A 19,895-nucleotide genomic window follows, 5' to 3' on the forward strand; every position below is an offset into this window, starting at 1 on the left:
CTAAGCTACACCCTCAGAATTACATCATATTTACATCATGATTATATTAAAAATAGGAGGAGTCGAGGAGGGGCTGCACAGGTAATTCGAGTGTCCTGACACCTGGCCGGAGCCTCCTCTCCCCTCCCCACATGAGTCATATTTAAGAACAAAGGGAAAGGGCGAAGTTTCCTGCCCCCTGAGGGGAATCCGGTCACAGTCCTTTGTGAGAGTCCGCGCGGAATACACTAAAACATGCAGTTCATTGTATCCCTGATAGCCTTCTGTCTGAGCCCATCACAATGGCTATCAAGGTTGTCACATCAACTGGGAAGGGCCGCAGAGTACGTGACTGCTCGGTCAAGGGATTATGGCTGCCCAGTATCAGGCCACCCCCCTTTGATAGTCCTTGTAATATGTAGTAAAATAAAAGTGGTCCGGTGAGAATCCGAGGTATGGCTGATTTTTGGTGAATTTATAAAGAATACTGTTCTTGAAGTTCGAAGCACTTTCGCTTTCCGGAAGCAACTTGCAGCATTTTGATTAAATCAGTCACGGTCGATTGAACTCGGAAAATTTGTATTGAAAGCTGTCAAAGGCAAGGGAAAAGAGCGCCTGTAGCCTGCAATACCTGTGTGGCCGCCGCAAGGGGCGCTGTTCGATAACGCTGATTGGCTGAGGCGGCCGCCGATTGACCCAGAGTTCAGGCGGCTGGTCTACTCGTAATACAGATAGGGCGATGCGGAGTGTTATAGCGAAAGGCTGTCAGGCTAGCGCTTCCTTATTTACGGAAGGCTTTTTAGAAAAAGAGATGGCCCTCTAAAGGGACATCTCTTGGGTCAAGGGGGATGCGTGCGTGTGTGAGTGTGGTGCTTGTGTATTACGTGTGGGTGTGAATGAAAGGGGGGCCTCCGGCGACATGATGGAAGAAAAATTAGTAAGGAAAGATAATAAGAATATGAAGATGATTTGAGAAGGTTGTAGAATGCAAAGATTATTGTAAATTGCATAATGTGGAGGAAATCCAGTGGGGAGGAGGGAAGTGGGAGGAGGGAGAAAAGGATAATATGATGGATTGAGGAAATAGAAATGTAAATGTATGGGGGGGGGAGGAAATGGTGTTGGCTTTGGTACATCTGTATTGTAAAATAATATGTGAAAACCAATAATAATAATAATAATTAAAAAAAATTAAAACAGGAAAATATTTACATTTATACGTAAATCTCTTTCTTCACTTTGAAACCCCCCCCCTCCCATTTTCATGATAAGACCAGCTTTGTGTTGTTTCATTGGTAACAGAAGAGGAAAAATGACTATTACTCACTTAATCTAAGCACAACGGCCACAAGAGCTCCAGTCTAGGCATTTGGCTCTGCAATGTTGAATGTTCTCTGTGCTCTCCTGTTTCCCCTTTTTTTGTTTCAGTTGAAAGCAATTCATGGACCCAGAACTCATACACTGACCACTAATGATGAACTATATGTTATAGATACTCCTGCAAATTTATTCTGCTATGTTTGAGATATACAGACTCAGCCCACATATTTGTATCATCTATTATTCCTATGTTCCCTGTTTTATAAAGTTAATAAAAGTTATACAAAAAGAAGAGAAAAAGGCAACACACGGAGGCCCCATCTGAGTTCACACTGCACAGCAGGATCAGGTTCCTTTAAGGAGTCCAGTGCTGCGCGATGGATCAGTGAGTTGTCAGACATTGGTAGGGCATTCAGATCACAGAACTGGTTTTAGACCTTTTGAGCTGCCAATACATCGTGTTGGCCGGAGAGCTGTGATGTATTCCTAGCTCAAATTGCCTGCAGATGACAAAGGCGCAGGCAGGCAGGTGGGGGAGCCCGAAAAGGTGCTCCCCTTCTCCATCCGCCTGCCTGCCTCCCCCCCACCCCCTAGCTGAGCAAGCCCCAATTCCTCTCTGGCTCCATCCATCCAGGTCCCCATCTCCATTCCCCTGAAACTCACCAGATCTCTTGGAGGTCCCTGGGAGGGAATGCTCAGAGGTTGAGAGGAGTGATGCAGGAGACAGCCGGACCAGGTCAACCGTCCATCTTCCCCCTTCCATCCTTGCTAGCTTTGCAGGATCTGTCTCTTTCACCCTTTCTGAGGAGTCAGTGAGCCAAAACAAGCTGGAGGGTCCTGGGAGAGAGGAAGAAGCAAAGGGAGCCTCAGAGGCCCTGCAAGGATTCTCCTGCCCTAGATATTCTCCTGCCCCTGGAGAAGCACAAATAGGGCAGCCCCTTCTCATCAGAAGCCCCATTTGTAAACATCTCCAGTGCTTGCAGTTTCCCGTTTGCTAATCACCCCACTTCATAAGGATGGCAGGGTCTGTCCAGTAGTGACCTGAGAGTTGATCCCATTGAACTCATTGGGGCTTATGAACAGAACTTGGTGCAAAAAACAGTCACCACCCTGTCCCTAAGCCTGAAAACTGCAACCCCAGAGCATGGGCAGAAAATAGCAGAGTAGCTATTACAGTGGTACCTCAGGTTAAGTACTTAATTCGTTCCAGAGATCCGTACTTAACCTGAAACTGTTCTTAACCTGAAGCACCACTTTAGCTAATGGGGCCTCCTGCTGCCACTGTGCCGCTGGAGCACAATTTCTGTTCTCACCCTGAAGCAAAGTTCTTAACCTGAAGCACTATTTCTGGGTTCACGGGGTCTGTAACCTGAAGCGTATGGAACCCGAGGTACCACTGTACATGTGCTGTAGGTGCCTGCATGCTGGGTTCTTTGTATGCAGAGCCCAGTTCACAATCTTTGAGCTCTCTCATTGCAAGCCAGGCAGATGTGGCCATATTTGCCTCTTGCATGGGGACCAAATCTTTGGGGAAGCTTTTCATCTCCAATTGGTAGGAAAGAGGGTTCATTAACCTGCTGGTGGGGGGAGGTGGCTTTTCAGCCCATCAATTCAACTCATGCTGGAATATCTGGTGGGCTGGATCTGGAGCACAAAGGGTCAAGTTCTACTTGCATGAGCCCTTGTGTTCCTTCTTCAAACTCATTAGGCAGGAACGTCAGAGGTCCAATCTGAGAGTATTTCATTCTGGGCTTCTTATGGCAGAGCACAGAAGGCATGTAATCCGTTCTTTTCAGTTCTATCAAGTAGGTCCTTCCCCAGATTTCTCAAGTGCAAGGACCCTGGGCTGTCTGATTTATGGGGTTCCTTGGGGTCCAGGTCAGCTGACTAGTCAGGATTGTCACCTGCAGAGTATATGTCAACTAAAGGATAATAGTCTGCCTTGGATTGAGGACTTTTTGGAGGTGTTGCTGAATGTGGAAGCAGAGGAGCTGGTGGTGCCACATTTCTGAATAATCTTGAGACTGATACACCACTCCTCCATAGATATTCTCTGTGCTTAGACACCATATTCACAAACTTTACGCTCCTCTTGTGACAAGATTCCCAAAGGCTTAGGGTAGCTTGAGAGAAGTAGCTTATTTTGAGACAGCACCCATTTCCAATTCCTTTTTATGAAAACCCTCTCCCTAGTTGGTTTGGTTTTGGCTTTTGACAGGACATCAGACCATTTGATAACCTTGCATATTGTTTCATATTGATATAGGGATCTGGTGTGCAGATTCTAGCATAGTACAAGCTTCTTAGTGTTCTGTCTGGACCCAGAGCATGAGCTTCTCTTAAGTAAGTTAAAAAGTATTTTCAAGTCAACTTTTTAATATTGCACTATTTTTTAATTTTTTAACATTTTTGCTCTTCTTTGTACTTTTAGACCTCCTTTTGCCATGTGGACGAATCAAACCTCCCTTATTGATCTATTTTTAATGGTATGGAAAGAGAAATTGTTGTATTATCTGGTTCCACAGACTCTGCTAGATTTTATTCAGAAGGTTCTACAAGTACCTATCAGGATGGTAAGAACTTTATTACAGTCAGCCAAAAAGGATTTTAAGTGTTCCATGTCCTCTGTTAGTACTACAAGCAACCCAGTGACTGATAGTCCCTCTTTGGTCCCAGAAGTTTGGGAGTAGCAGTCTTTTATACTTGCTTTAATTTTGAATTTTGCTTTCAGATTAGTTCCTCTACTTGTTTAGCCTGAATTTGGCCTTGAGTCGCTTGAGCTCCTGGTCTCAGTGCCAGAGATGACTTAGCAGTTGAGCTGCCTGGGCCCCAAACCTCTTTCTGCTCATCCTTAGAGCTGCTGAGAGATCCTATAAGGTCAGTAATAGGATCTGGCTCCTGCTGTTTCTTAGCCACCTCCTCATTTTCCTTATTCATGTAAAATTGAGTAATTTTTGCTTCTGCTTTCTTCAGAGAAGCTCTCTTTGGAGGAGGGTCTGTGGCACTTGGGGAGAGAACATACATTTTGTAACTACTCCATGTCAACACTGTCTTTCCCCTTAATTCCTCATGAAGTTTCCTTATACCATATGCCTTATACCATATACTGATCACTGCACAGCAGGGTCAGGTTCCTTTAAGGAGTCCAGTGCTGCGCGATGGATCAGTGAGTTGTCAGACATTGGCAGGGCATTCAGATCACAGAACTGGTTTTAGACATTTTGAGCTGCCAACACATTGTGATGGGCAGGGAGCTGTGATCTATTCCTAGCTCAAATTGCCTGCAGATGACAAAGGAGCAGGCAGGCAGGCAGGTGGGGGAGCCCGAAAAGGTGCTCCCCTTCTCCATCCGCCTGCCTGCCTCCCCCCCACCCCCTAGCTGAGCAAGCCCCAATTCCTCTCTGGCTCCATCCATCCAGGTCCCCATCTCCATTCCCCTGAAACTCACCAGATCTCTTGGAGGTCCCTGGGAGGGAATGCTCAGAGGTTGAGAGGAGTGATGCAGGAGACAACCTGACCAGGTCAACTGTCCATCTTCCCCCTTCCATCCTTGCTAGGTTTGCAGGATCTGTCTCTTTCATCCTTCCTGAGGAGTTGAGGAGCCAAAACAAGCTAGAGGGTCCTGGGAGAGAGGAAGAAGCAAAGGGAGCCTCAGAGGCCCTGCAGGGATTTTCTGGCTGGAGGGGAAGCCTCCCAATATGTTGGGGGCCCCACCCACAGCAAAATCCCTGCTTTATCTCATTTCTGGCCAGAGAACTTTCCCTCTTCACCCTCCATCCCTCCATGTTCCCATCTCCCCTCCCCTGGAACTCACCAGATCTCTTGGAGGTCCCTGGGAGGGAACGCTCAGAGGTTGAGAGGAGGGATGCAGGAGACAACCTGACCAGGTCAACTGTCCATCTTCCCCCTTCCATCCTCACTAGGGTTGCAGAATCTGTCCCTTTTATCCTTCCTGAGGAGCCAAAACGAGCTGGAGGGTCCTGGGAGAGAGGAAGAAGGAAAGGCAGCCTCAGAGGCCCTGCAGGGATTCTCCTGCCCTAGATATTCTCCTGCCCCTGGAGAAGCACAAATGGGGCGGCCCCTTCCCAAGAGAAGCCCCATTTCTAAACCTCTCCAGTGGTATAGAGTTGAATGTGGTCAAAAATGTGATGGCAAGAATAAATATTGACATCCTAGGCATCAGTGAACTAAAATGGACAGGGATGGGCAAATTCAGTTCAGATGACCATCTTATCTACTACTGTGGGCAAGAATCCCGTAAAAGAAATGGAGTGGCCCTCATAGTTAAGAAAAGAGTGGCAAAAGCTGTACTGGGATGCAATCTCAAAAATGATAGAATGATCTTGATACGAATCCAAGACAGACCTACAAGAAATAGAGTACAGATTTCCAAAGAATAGCAAGGAGAGACAAGAGGGCCTTCTTAAACGAGCAATGCAAAGAAATAGAGGAAAACAATAGAATGGGAGAAAACCAGAGATCTGTTCAAGAAAATTGGAGATATGAAAGGAACATTTTGTACAAAGATTGCCATAATAAAGGACCAAAGTGGAAAGGACCTAACAGAAGCAGAAGACATCAAGAAGAGGGGGCAAGAATAAACAGAGGAGGAGGGGGAGGAGGAGGAGAAGAAGATATCCCGCTTTATCACTCCCCTTTAGGAGTCTCAAAGCGGCTCACATTCTCCTTTCCCTTCCTCCCCCACAACAAACACTCTGTGGGGTGAGTGGGGCTGAGAGACTTCACAGAAGTGTGACGGGCCCAAGGTCACCCAGCAGCTGCATGGGGAGGAGCGGAGACGCGAACCCGGTTCCCCAGATTACGAGTCTACCGCTCTTAACCACTACCCCACACTGGCTCTCCAGAGGAATTATACCAGGAAGATGGAGGGCACAAGGAGAAGGGGACGACAGAGGACGAGATGATTGGACAGTGTTCTCGAAGCTACCAGCATGAGTTTGGCCAAACTGCGGGAGGAAATAAAACACCACCTAACAGGGTGGATCCAGTATCACCAAATAAATGAGGTCTTCAAAGCTGACAAGAAAGAGGGTTTTGCAATTTCAGTATTGGATAAAGATTTACTACAAAACAAAACAAAATTAATTTTTAAAATCTATGGAATCTTACTGGAGTGGGAGGACATGGATGAACAGGTAAAGGCGGTAATGATCAAATTGGCTATGGGTTTAGGGAAACCTATTCAAGTAACATCATGGGGGAAATTATGGAAGGAGAGTTGGAATTTTACGGCTTGTGAGGCAATAACAGAAAATTTGATAAAGATTGTCAGGGTTACTTCCAGATCCTAGCTCACAGAGGATCACGCTAGCCAGCGGTTGTTGATTAAAAGTCTTTATTGAGTTACAGTCTCCATTCTTGAGCTGCTGCGTGCAACCCTACGCCTTATGCTTAGGTCGGCGAAGCTCCTTCTGAGTCTCCGCCCCTTGCGCACCAACTTAATATCCTAGCCCTGCTCCACCTTTTCCGCCTGACAGTTCTCCTCTGGGTCCCTCTGCCCCCCTGGGTCTCTCCCTTCCGGGATTCTTCTGACGCTGACCCCCCTGACTCCCCTGTCTCCTTGCGCCGGGCTTTAGGACCTGGCTCTCTTTCCGGGCTGCCTACTGCGCCACCTTCCTGTGCATTTGAACTTGGCGCGCGCGCCCAACCTTCCACTTTCCGTCTAACCGTCACTTCGCTCCCCGATGAAGGTGTGGCCACTCCTGACTCGTGCCCTCCCTCCTGTTGCGAGCTGCCAGCGCTAGCTCCCAGGCGCTCTTCCTCTTCCCTACTCTCTGGCGGTGACGTAGGTCCCGATCTCCAACTGCTCCCCTCTGAGTCCCCTCTGGCTCTTTCTTCCTGGGGTGTCCCCCTAGTCTCCCCCCTTGCCCTTGCCACTGGTGCTCCTCTTTGTGAATCTTCTGATTCACTGGACAGACTCGGAGATCTCGGGTCGTCGTCGTCACTCATCCTTTCTTCTGCCTCCTCCCCCTCGCTCTCTGTTTCCTCCCTTGCCCTCGCCTCTGCTCCTGAACCCCTGACAAAGATGTTTTAAATAAGGAAATATTTCTTTACGCCACAGTGGCAGTGAGAACATTTATTGCCAATTAATTGCCAAAAATTGGAAAAAAAGAAATAATTCTGACCAAAAAAAAGCTCTCTTTGGAGGAGGGTCCCTGGCACTCGGGGAGAGACCATAAATGTTGTAACTACTCCGGGTCAACGCTAGCTTTCCCCTTAATTCCTCATGAAGTTTCCTAATACCAGTTATACCATATGCCTTATACCATTTCCTAAAATTCTATGATTATCCCCGCTGTGTTTTATTTAATGGAAATTGAGACGGGTTTCCTAGGTGAAGCTTTTTCCACATTCTAAACAGTCCCTTGCAGGAAATATTTCATGGAAAATTAGATTCACCAAAAGAACGAAGCCAGACAAATGTAGAAAGGGAAAAAGAAAGTTAGACAGGATGTACCTCCACGTCCCTGAGATCTCTGAAGCCTACATGGAAGAAGGCCTGGGCAGCTCAGAGCAGCCTCATCCTGGTTGGAAAAGGCAGGACTGGTGGAAGAATATTCCCAGACAGAACAGGAGATGCATCTCCTATGGAGAGTTGTGGGTGTGTTAACATCTCAGGTGCTGCAGGGGGCGCTATGGGGCTCCCTCAAAAGAGAGGAGGTTTGTCCTTCAGAGATCTGTATGGAATTTCAAAACTGATCTCATGATCCAGCAGGGAGCCTTACCAGAGAGGCCGCGATCCCAGGATTCTCCTCCTCGACTTCCTTCTGCAGAGCTCTCTGGTCAGGATCCAGCAAAGCCCAGTCCTCCTCCTCTGTGAAAGGAACAGCTACGTCTTCAAAGCACACTGGACCCTAAGGGGGAAAGGGGGAATAAAGATGATATGATTCTACACGTTGCTCTGTTCTTGTCTGTTGTGTATTTAATTGTGGTACCTCGGGTTACAGACGCTTCAGGTTACAGACTCCGCTAACCCAGGCACAGTACCTCGGGTTAAGAACTTTGCTTCAGGATGAGAACAGAAATTGCACGGTGGTGGTAGTGGAGGCCCCATTTTCTAAAGTGGTACCTCAGGTTAAGAACAGTTTCAGGTTAAAGATGGACCTCCAGAATAAATTAAGTTCTTAACCCGAGGTACCACTGTATTAATCTTTGTGTCAGCGGGGGAATTCACGTAATAATATTATTATCTCTATATGGCACTCATCTTCATGGAAATCTTTGCAAGCATTCCCATTTTCCGGATGGAAGGACCTCCTCTCCCTTCATCTGGTGGGGTGGACCCTCCCCCTGCCCTCAAGCCAACTTGAAGGGGCACCAGGAGGGGGTGGGGAGGGGATGGTTGGTTGGTTGGCATCCATCTGTCTTAGGAGTGGGAGTGAGATCTGGGGGAGAGACATGTGCTGTTGCATCTGGGGCACAGGAAGTGGTGCTGGAGATGCAGAGGGGCTTTTCTTCTCCCTGTGCTCCCCCCACGTGGGAATGTTCCCCTCTGGCTGCAGCCTCTGGGCACAAAGGTGACCCCTCTCTCCATCTGAAGGGGGTTTATTTCCTTCTCCCAAAGCCCCCTCCCCCCGAAAGGAAGGCAGCCCCCTCCCTGGCTTGGCAGAGAGGGCAAAGGAGGACCCTCTGCTCCCCGACTTGGGGCTCTCCCCCCACCGCGCATGACCTGAGCAGGGACCCCCATGCCCCCTCCCTGCCCCCCCCCCTTATCTCCTGGGGGGGGGGGGAGAAGAGGCGAAGGGCTGCCTAGTGGCGGGAGGTGCCTTGGGCTCAGAAATGGCTCCCTCCAGACACCCCCCCCCAAGAAACACCCCCTCCCCCCCCAACCAGGAAAATAGGGAGATGAAGACGTGTCCCAGGCCAGGGATGAAACGCCCTCGCCATCTTGGGGGGGAGGCCGAAAGGAGCTTCCAGGAGAGCCACCTGCAAAGGACCCCTGGAAGGGCTTGGGGCCCAGGAGGGATCCCTTCAGACCCATGGACCAGAGAGGGGTCCTGGGGAGGAGTCCGCCCCTGAAGGCCCCCCGGGAAAGGGCCGCCTGGCCGGCCAGGAATCCTTGGCGCCCCAAGGGAGGCGAGGCGGCAGTTGGGGAAAGGCAGTTGGGGAAAGCCGTTGAGGGGAAGCAGCCGCGGGGGGGGGGAGGGGGGGGCCTCCCCCTCTCTCCTCCCTCAGGGACACAGAGAGAGAGAGAGAGAGAGAGAGAGAGACACACACACAAGGGGGGGGCGGAGGAAAGGGGGGCTCTCCTCCCGGAAAGGGGGGGGCAGGGGGGTCTCCTCTCTCTCTCTCTCCCCCTCACAACCCCAGGGCCTTCCTCGAGAAAAGAGATGAGCCCCCCCCCCCGCCTGTCTTCCCAGGCGGAGGTTTGGACAGACACCCAAGGAGGGGGGGGGCCCTTCGGAGAATGGCTGGTCTGGACCACCTGAGTTGGGGAGGAGAATCCCTCAGAGGCTCCTTTCCTCCTCGCTGGTGTTACAACTCAGTGTGAGAAGGCGATGGGGAGCCTGGAAAGAGGGAGAGATTGACCGTTGAGAGGGGACTTGAGAGAACGTGACTGAAATCACGGGGGGGGGGCCCACATATTTCAAGTTAAATGTTCCAAATATGACGCCTGCATGTGTCCTTTCCACTTGACAGCCCTCGCCTGCCCCCCCCCCACCTGGGCCAAGACCTCTCTTCCTCAGTTCCACAGGAGAAGTGGCTCTCCCTCCAGATCCCTGCAGGCCTCAGGGGGCCACTGGAGCCCAGTGGGGGGGGGACTCTGGGGAACTGGCCAAGTGAGGGCCGCCCAGAAAGGGCTCCTGGGACCCCCAGGGGCCAGAGGGGGGGTCTCCAGCCTGGCCTCTCCCCTCTTTCTGCAGGTGGAGCCCTTCTCCTAGCGCTGACTGGGAGAGGAATTTGGAGGTCTTCGATATATCCTAGAATCACAGAGTTGGAAGAGGCCACCAGGGCCATCGAGTCCAACCCCCTGCCAAGCAGGAAACACCATCAGAGCACTCCTGGCATGTGGTTGTCAAGCCTCTGCTTAAAGACCTCCAAAGGAGGAGACTCCACCACACTCCTGGGCAGCAAATTCCACTGTCAAACAGCTCTCACTGTCAGGAAGTTCTTCCTAATGTTTAGGTGGAATCTTCTTTCTTGTAGTTTGGATCCATTGCTCCGTGTCCGCTTCTCCGGAGCAGCAGAAAACAACCTTTCTCCCTCCTCTAGGTGACATCCTTTTATGTATTTGAACATGGCTATCATCTCACCCCTGAACCTCCTCTTCTCCAGGCTAAACATACCTGCAGCAGTTTTCTCTCCAAAATAAAAGCGAGCAAGTTTAAGCAGCCTTGTTCCAAGATGTGACTGGGGTGGGATGGCCAGAGTGCCAGCTCCTACTCCCAGAGAGGAGGGTTCAATTCCCCACTCAGCCAGGAAGCACCTTAGTCGGCATTTGCAGCCTCCCTCGCAGGGTTGTTGTGAGGAAGAAATGGGGAGGAGGAGAACCATGTACACCACCGTGTGTGTGTGTGTGTGTGTGTGTGTGTGTGTTACATTTATATACCACCTTTACTCCCAAGCAGCTCCTTGGAAGAAAAGGGTGGTATAGAAATGTAATAAGAAGAATAAATTGTATGTAGCTTGGCTGCCAGGCCTGCTGGCTTTGCTAGCTGTGCCTGTGAGGGAGAGGCAGCGTGGAAGCAGCATCTGGCATAAAGTGTCATGAGCTTCCTGCTTCTTCCAGTCCAAGATGGCTGGAATAGTGGGGAAGGAGGAGGACTGCATCACAGAGCAGGGAGGACATAGGTGGAGATGGCCTTGTGGTTCTTCCATCCTCCACCTCATCTAGCAGGGGGCAAAAATGGGCACAGGAGTGAATGTGAATTTTGCTTTGGTTCATGAGGCTGGTTTCTACACACAAACTGTGGCATTCCGCTCTATCCTCCAGCCAGACAAGCAAGAACCATTATCAGAGTTCAAGACCACATTCCAGCAAGTCAGAAACATTTGAGGAGAGGTTGCAAAGTAGGGCTAGTGAGAGGGGTGGAGATTCTGGGGGCAGGGGGGCCTGGAGAGAGTCCCAGGGGCGAAACAGAATAGACCTGGGGGGTCACATGTGGCCCATAGGCCTCTGCTCTCTAGCCCCCAGTGACCACGGCTGCAATCTCCCATCTTGATCCCGAGCAGCCCCATGGATGCAAGATGTGTGCAGAGTACCTTTGGAGAACAGGCGGGAGACTGAATGCTCTGCTCCTCCTTTTTCAGATACCAAAGCCAAGTGTTACCAGGGCGCTGGAGAGGGCTACATGGGGACATGGAACACAACTGTGAGTGGAGCCAAGTGCTTGAACTGGAAGCTCGATTCCTTGAGGAATAAGCGGTACAATGCGTACCGGGCAGATGCCGCTAGGTTGGGCCTTGGAAACCACAACTATTGCAGGTGAGAAAGTGAGTTTAGGAGGGGCCTCTTCCTCTTCTTGCCCCCCAATACCACGGGACATTATTGCAGTCAAACCAATAATTCATGTTTTACCAGATTGGCACATGAAGGGGCTCATAGAGCTTTCTTGTCAAATTTGCTAGAGAGAACTCTGTGAGATCACTTCCTTTGTCTGCTTTGGCAGGAAGCTGTAGCCCTACATCCTTCCAGCCTGGGCAGCCTCCTCTTTCTTCGTCATGCTTCCAAGCTGACCACATGTCCATGTCTGAGGTCTGCAGCTCAGACACAATTTTGAACTTACCTTTTGTACTTTGGTAACTTAGATAGTACAATCGTACTTTGGTTTTGGAACAGCTTAGTTCCTGAACATTTTGGCTCCTGAATGCTGCAAACCCAGAAGTGAGTGTTTCAGTTTGCAAACTATTTTTGGAAGTTGAACGTCCAACAGGGCTTCTGCGGCTTCCGATTGGCTGCAGGAGCTTCCTGCAGCCAATCAGAAGCCACGCCTTAGTTTCTGAACGTTTTGGAAGTCAAATGGACTTCCAGAATGGATTCCTTTCGACTTCCAAGGTACGACTGTAGTTATAAACATGCTTTTATTTGGTGCTGCAATTGCTACTTCAACCTAGATTGTGTAAGTAAATACTACTTTTACTTCTTTACAAAACAGTGTTGTGATTGTTGTTTTTAAGGGGTAGACAATGGGTAATACCAGGAAAATCCAGTCTGCCTTTAGAGCATCCTGGATTATTGTTTGTAAAAGCTTAAATCAAACTTTTCTTAGCTTCAAAGTTTAAGCTGCAAAGGATGGTACTCTGTTGATCTCACAAATGTGAGCAAGGAAGAATAATAACTAAACCATGTATCCTCTCCTAGTGCCGAAATCCATTCCCACAAATACATCCTTGTAGGCAAAATCTACTCTGAGCGGGAGAAATATTGACATTGTCAAATAAGGATGCTGCAGAGCTGGAAAAGGTTCAGAAAAGGGCGACCAAAATGGTTGAGAGCATCTCCACTGTGAGGAAAGGTTACAACATTTTAGTTTAGTGTAAGTGAGACTTTGGGAAGACACACAAGGTGGAGGTGTATAATATCATTTCATCATAATTTCATGAAACTGTGTGCGCTTTGTGGAGAAAGGGAATAAATAGGAAGACATCTAGGCCATATAGTGAAGCTGAAGATTGGAAGATTCAGGGCTGACAACAGGAAGGACGTCTTTGGAGAAGAGAAGAGTTTTGGATTTGATATCCCGCTTTATCACTCCCCTTCAGGAGTCTCAAAGCGGCTCACATTCTCCTTTCCCTTCCTCCCCCACAACAAACACTCTGTGGGGTGAGTGGGGCTGAGAGACTTCAAAGAAGTGTGACTGGCCCAAGGTCACCCAGCAGCTGCATGTGGAGGAGCGGAGACGCGAACCCGGTTCCCCAGATTACGAGACTACCGCTCTTAACCACTACACCACACAAGTCTTCCCTCAGGGCTTAGAATTAAACTATGGAGCTCCTTCCCCCAAGGCGTAGTGTCAACCACCAACTTGGGTTGAGAAGACCAATTTCCACGAGCCTAAGAGGAGCCTGTGGGAGCCGGTGGAGGCAAAGCAGAGTCAAAATGGCCAGCAGCCATCAAGAGCCCCTCTCCGCTGCTGCCTCCTCCTCCTCCTCCTCCTCCTCCTCCTCCTCCATGAATTGGTCCAGTTCTCTTTTAAAGACATTCCGGTTGGTGGTTACCACTGCCCCTGTGGGCGTGAGTTCCAGAGCTGAATTCTGCACTTCATGAAGAATTATTTTTTAAAAAAATCTATCCTGAATCTTCCAACATTCAGCTTCATTGGGTGTGATATGAGAGAGGGAAGAAAACGTCTCCAACCACTTTCTTCATGCCTTGCATAATTTCATAAAATTTCATTGTGTCACCTCACACTTGCCTTTTCTCTAAATTAAAAAGTCCCCAATGCAACAGCCTTTCTTCATAGGAGAGTCACTCCATCCCTTAATTAATTTAGCAGCCCTTTTCTTGACCTTTTCCTGGGGGATAAGGCTGTCAGTGGCTACTGGCCTTGACGGAGGTGATGCTTCCCTGGGGGGGGGGGGAGGCAGTCGGCTTCTGAATAGCAAGTGGGGGGCGGGACAGGGCAAGTGCTGTTGCACCCAGGAAAGGCTGCTTCCAAGCCTTTCACTGACTTCTAGTTGGCTGCTGTGAGAACCGAGTGTCTGTCTAGATGTTTCTTCGTATGATCTAGCAAGACTCTTCCTACATTCTTAAAATTATCAGTGTATTATTTTGAGTATAAATGTTGGCCTCCCCCCCCATTTTTTCCCTTATTTTTGAGGTTGCAGCTGAGTTTGCAGCTGTCCCCAGTGGTGCAGTGGGCCAGTGCATCTGGCTATCAACCAGAAGGTTGGTGGTTGGACTAGATGACCCCTGGAGTCCCTTCCAGCTCTACAATTCCACACTGCTATGATAAATGTCTTAATGGTACAAAATGCCCAGTGTTTGCCTTTCCTTTCCTCTAGAAACCCTGATTCCGACATCATGCCCTGGTGCTTTGTCTACAAAGGAAACAAGTACAGCTTTGAGTTCTGCAGCCTCCCTCCCTGCGCCAACAGTAGGTTCAAGGCTCCTCTGCAGTGGGGCAGAGCCAGGTGGGGCGGTGAAAATGTTGTGCTATGAGCATTGGAGCCGAAGGGAAGAAGGCTTTTAGCAGTTTCTCTCCACATCACGGCCCTGATCCAAATTAACTTGTGTGAATTCCACACCCACACACTTGTATTTTGGTCTGCTCCTTTTCAATAGAAATATGCACCAGACTCCGAGAATCTTGCGTGGAATCTGGAGCTCTAGTTCCACCACAATCATTCCCTATTTGTGCAGCATGTTTAGTTTTGCAGAAACAAAGAATTGGCTTCATCTATGGTTATTGCCATGCTTGCGGGAAAATGGAGTAGAAAACTTGTGTTAGTTGGCCTCAGTGACCAAACTCGCTCATTACGGTAGAAAAAGGAGACAATGAGAAGATGCAATATATACTAAAAGAGACTTGATTATGAATTAAATAAAAATGGGAGGGTGCTGGCTTCAAATAATCATTTTGCAATGTTCTGATGGCATTCAACTTAAACATTTTCTTAATGTTGCATTTTGGATATTGATACCTTCATGCTTGCAGGAAAAATGTATTATCTTGTTTATTACAAATTATTTAATAGGGCTCGTATTCATAAGGTATGTGTAAGCTTTGTTCTAAGACATGTACAGTAACTTTCAGCTTTTTATTAGGCCAGTCACACTTCTCTGTAGTCTCTCAGCCTCACTCACCTCACAGAGTGTTTGTTGTGGGGGAGGAAGGGAAAGGAGAATGTTAGCCGCTTTGAGACTCCTTCAGGTAGTGATAAAGCGGGATATTAAATCCAAACTCTTCTCCTCCTCCTCCTCCTCCTCCTCCTCCTTCTTCTTTTTCTTCTTGTCTGTGTTGGTTTTCTAGTTAAATAAAAATCATTTAAAACTTTTCTAGTTAAATAAAATATGTAAAATTTAATTTAAGAACCAGCCCCATCCCTTGTAACATCTATGGCGCTGTACAGATGAAAAGTGGATCCCTGCCCCAAGGTTCATACATTTAAGGCACACACCCCCCAACTTGGAAACTGTGGGTCATCAGGGGTGCTGGGAATTGTAGCTCTGTGAGAGGTAAACTATAGCTCCTATGATTCTTGGGGGGGGGGGGATGTGCTTTTAATGTAGGCTTCACAATTGAAAATCTGCAGTGAGAAAAAAACCTCAAACTATATGCCCCATGAATGTGGTTCGGGCCTGATGCAAACCTGCCTTTTTTGTCACAGAAAGTCACACTTGCATTTCTGGAAGAGGCAACAACTATCGAGGTCCCCACAACCGCACGGAATTGGGTGCTGCTTGCTTGAGGTGGGATTCCCAGTTCCTTACTGGGCTGGTCTTCAATTCCCATCGGGAGGATGCAGAGCAGCTCGGTCTCACCAGCCACAACTTCTGCAGGTAAGCCGACCCTCACCTTTTCTCCTTGCAGTTTTTTGTCCAAAAAGAAAAACTAAATGCAAAACATGGCTTATTGATAAGATATGTGTTTGGCTTTTCCAAAAAGGCTCTGGACCACTCTGCCTTATCTAGTGTAAGAACAATAACCTGCTGATTGGCTCTGCCCTGTGTGCTGCTTTTATTGAATTCATAGAAATAATTCTGCAATTAGATGAGGCTGTGTTTTTTGGGTCATCCAATCCATTTGTGCCATTTCATTCATGTTTGCTACAAATGCCTATGTGGTTGTTGATAAAATATTGGTGAAAACCCGAATTTGGATGTGGTCATGTGTAGGATTGCATTCAGGGTCTTGGCGTGTGTTCCACTGGTGTATGCATATATGATCTTGCACACTGGTAAAAAACCACACACCACACACAATGGATCTCGATGCAGTTATCTAGAAACTCAGGAAGTGGACTTGTACATTCCCTGCACCCACCACAATATGGCACTGACTGGCATTGGCACTGACTGGAGATGGAACGTGGGTCCCTTGGCATCCCACCATTGGCCAGGCTGGTGGGAAACATCTGGAGGGCATGTTTAGCAGCCACTTTCCAACTTTCACTGAGAGTCCCCTTCTCTCTGGGATCCTTTTAACTGAACATTTCAGGGATTGAACCTGGGACCTGTGGTCCATCCCTGAATGTACCTTGACTTGTCCCAAGGCAACCCTGACGCATTGTGGCAATGCATTGGTAGTGTGTTACCAGGGCACATCTGTGCACCGGGAACACATTGCAGGGAAGGGAAGAAGTGCAAAAGAACGGAAAGCTGTTGCAAAACATGCCTGCCTAGTGCTCTGTCCAACTTGAAAACAGTAAAAACAAGGGAGAGTTTCAATAGCATTGCTTTCCAGTGCAGAAACTATTCAGATCTTTTAGAATAAAATTGGGATGAGGACAATTTCTCTAAGCGCCCCCTTCCCAAGGACTCTGAGTGAGGCTTTGAATCACAGCTGAGGCCAGAGGCCACTTCACACAGTGTCTGTGAAAGCCGACCAGGAGGAGGAGATGATGCTGGATTTAATGGCTTTTGACTATCCCCAAGTGTTTCCAGGCCTGCCTGTGACTTTATAGTATAGGATGGATTGATGGATGGACACAGGAAGTCACGGCTGATGCAGAGCTTTCTGTGGCGTGGACCAGTTTCAAATTCATGTTGTGTTAAGCTGGGTGGGGAACCTTTGGCCCTCCGGTTGTTGCTGAACTCCAACTCCCATGCACCCACAAAAAGGGCCAAGGATGTTGGGAACTATCATTCAGCACCGTCTGGAGGGCCGCTTGAGTCATGGCTTTCCCCCAAATAATTCTGGGAAATATGGTTTGTTAAGGGTGCTCAGAGTTGTTAGGAGACTCATATTTGCCTCCCAGAGCTACAATTCCCAGAGTGGTTTAACTTATTGACAGTAAGAGCTGTTTGACAGTGGAATTTGCTGCCAAGGAGTGTGGTGGAGTCTCCTACTTTGGAGGTCTTTAAGCAGAGGCTTGACAACCATATGTCAGGAGTGCTCTGATGGTGTTTCCTGCTTGGCAGGGGGTTGGACTCGATGGCCCTTGTGGTCTCTTCCAACTCTATGATTCTATGATATTCATCCCTCTTCACAGGGAACTCTGGGAATTCTAGCTCTCGGATCAGGAACAGGAGTCTCCTACTAACCTTCAGGCTACTTAACAAACTGCAGCTCCCAGAATTCTTTGCAGGAAGCCCTCTAAAGTGGCATCATAGTGTTTTAAATGTATGGTGAGAATGTGGCGCCTTCGTTAGAGCCTTGACCAATCTGCATTGAATGGGGCTGATGGCCAAAACGTCAGGAGTGTTGGGAAAAAGCTGTTCTAAGTACATGCAAAAAACAAAGGTTATCAAGCAGCCCTCCGTAAACTCCAGAACATCATCCTCAGGGGACATACAAACCTGGGTAGCCCACACTGCTGCTCTTTGCAGGGGCAGAGAGGGGGGAGCATTTGATCTCTGAAGTAATCCTGTTCCACTTTTGTGTTGCAGGAATCCTGATAATAGCACCCAGCCTTGGTGCCACGTGCTCAGGGGTGGCAAGAGGAAATGGGAATACTGCAATGTGCCAGCTTGCTGTAAGTGCCTGCCTTATCCGTGGGGCAAAATGCCAGCAAACTGCATTTCAGTTGCTGGCTCCAATGGTGATCTGATGTACCTTTACTGTTGTTTTCATTGCTTTGTATTTTATAATAATGTTTCTAAATGTTGTGAGCCACCTTGGCTCTAGCTCTGGGAGGAAAGGTGGGATAAATACTACTGCTGTCTATTGTCTTATGAGCACCAACCAAAGACCTTCCTCTTCCAACTTTTAAGCAGAGATCTTTCTGTGTCTGCATCTGTAGTGGAATTGTTTTGAAGATGCTTTTATCATTGAACTGTTTGCCACCCGGGTTCCTTTGAGAGGACGGATGGGATAGCAATGTGCTAAATAAATGAAGAGGTCGGCCCTGGGAGAGCATTTTGCCCCAAGCGGAGAGTTAACGTTGTATCTGAGTCTGGGGCACATTTTCCTTGTTTTCCTGGCCACGTGTGGAACGAGAAAGTACCGCCAGTCTCAGTTTCGGATCAAAGGAGGCCTCTACTCGTACATCCAGTCCCACCCGTGGCAGGCGGCCATCTTTGTCAGGGTACAAGGAGTGGAGGCCTACCTCTGTGGTGGGGTCCTGATCCATTCCTGTTGGGTCCTCTCAGCTGCCCACTGCTTTGTGGAAAGGTAAGAGTCCGGCGCCTGATTTGCCATCTCTTCTGCACTTGCTGCCCCCTCAGGAAGTCTCTTGAAGTCAGAGGCAATTTGTGGTTCTGGAGATGAAAAGCCAAGTGGGAGGCAGCAACATTTGTGCATTTAGCAATTGTTCCGTTCGTGCAGGTTTTTCTTGGAGTAATAGCAGGTGGGATTCTGCTGTGGGGAGGGTTTGCTGCTGCAGTCCGGATCTCCCCCGCTCCTGCTTGGCAGGGGGTTGGACTCGATGGCCCTTGTGGTCTCTTCCAACTCTATGATTCTATGATTCTATGATTCTTCCTGCTATTTGTATTGGGAGGCAAGTCCCAATTCTCCATCTACCTCAATACCCGCCCCCCCCCCCCAGACAGGAAACATCCCTTCAAGGTCTGGGGCAGGGTTTTTTGTTATTCCCCCCAAGACACAAAATGTTTGCTTTGTTGTTCTATGAAAGTAATCCATCCAGCAACTTTGCAAGGCAGCCAGTTTTCTCCCCCTGTAAGGGATGTTGTGAAGAAAGACAGTCAGTCCTTAACTAACGCACCAAGAAATGTAGCCTTTCTAGCCCTTTAAACCATGGATAGGAATCGTTGCACCCAAGCAGGGACGAAAAGAGTCAAACGACACCAAGGGGTTAAATCCAGAGAAAGAGCTTTTATTCTGCCATGGGGGGGGGGGCAGAGGAGCAAGTGTGATAGAGTCACAAAACAAGCAGGATTTCACAGCCATTTGCACAGAGTATATATTCCTCTTCCAGTTCCCTCCCCTTTCTCCTCCTTCTGAAAAGTTCTGCCCCATGTCTCCTGAGCATGAACAGAAAGTTCCTGTCTTGGGACTCTTTTTGGACTCTTCCCAGAAAGGGGGTGAGAAACCAAAGGGGGTTTCAGAGTGTTCAGATATGTTTCATTCTCTTGTCCTGGCATAGTTCCCGGAAAGAAAGTTGCAATTTGGTTTTTAACAAGGCCACTGGCCTTAGAAACAAACAGGCTCTGAGAAACAATGGACTCTGTTCTCTACCTTCGTTAGAGTCTTTTTGTTACAGCAAGAGGAATATGCTTAGCTAACGCTTTTAGCCTTATTTGAAAAGTGCTTGAGGCGAGGCTTTGAGGCCTGGCTGGGGAGGGGGAATTCATAAACAGTTTGGGGGTTTTAGGGTAACCTTAACTGACTGTCTTTCTTCAGTTGCACATGGTTGAGCTGAAGCTTGAGCGAGGCCCAGAGCAGGGTCTTGTCGCCTGGGCAGCCCAGGACCTCCGTCCACACTGCCCAGGCTTGTGCCCCAGGGAAGTCACTCCAGTGCTGCTATAGCAGCAGGTGGACTTCACCCCCAGAGGTGAACTCCATTGTCTCAAG

General features: G+C 48.6%; 2 protein-coding genes across 3 annotated transcripts in view; both read left to right on the top strand.

Annotated features, from left to right (window-relative positions):
- The window catches only part of LOC309538094 (uncharacterized protein), a 177,426-nt gene that overhangs the window by 130,937 nt on the left and 26,594 nt on the right, over positions 1–19,895 (top strand). The gene's annotated exons all lie outside the window — the stretch shown is intronic.
- LOC309536687 (tissue-type plasminogen activator-like) lies at positions 11,401–18,601 on the top strand. Its single transcript, XM_082230855.1, has 4 exons — positions 11,401–11,746; positions 14,266–14,357; positions 15,592–15,763; positions 17,813–18,601. The coding sequence occupies exons 1-4, from the start codon at positions 11,502–11,504 to the stop codon at positions 18,048–18,050; spliced, it is 747 nt and encodes a 248-aa protein (XP_082086981.1). The 5' UTR covers positions 11,401–11,501; the 3' UTR covers positions 18,051–18,601.

This window comes from Podarcis vaucheri (assembly GCF_965113315.1).
Source record: "Podarcis vaucheri genome assembly, chromosome: 7".
Lineage (NCBI taxonomy): Eukaryota > Metazoa > Chordata > Lepidosauria > Squamata > Lacertidae > Podarcis > Podarcis vaucheri.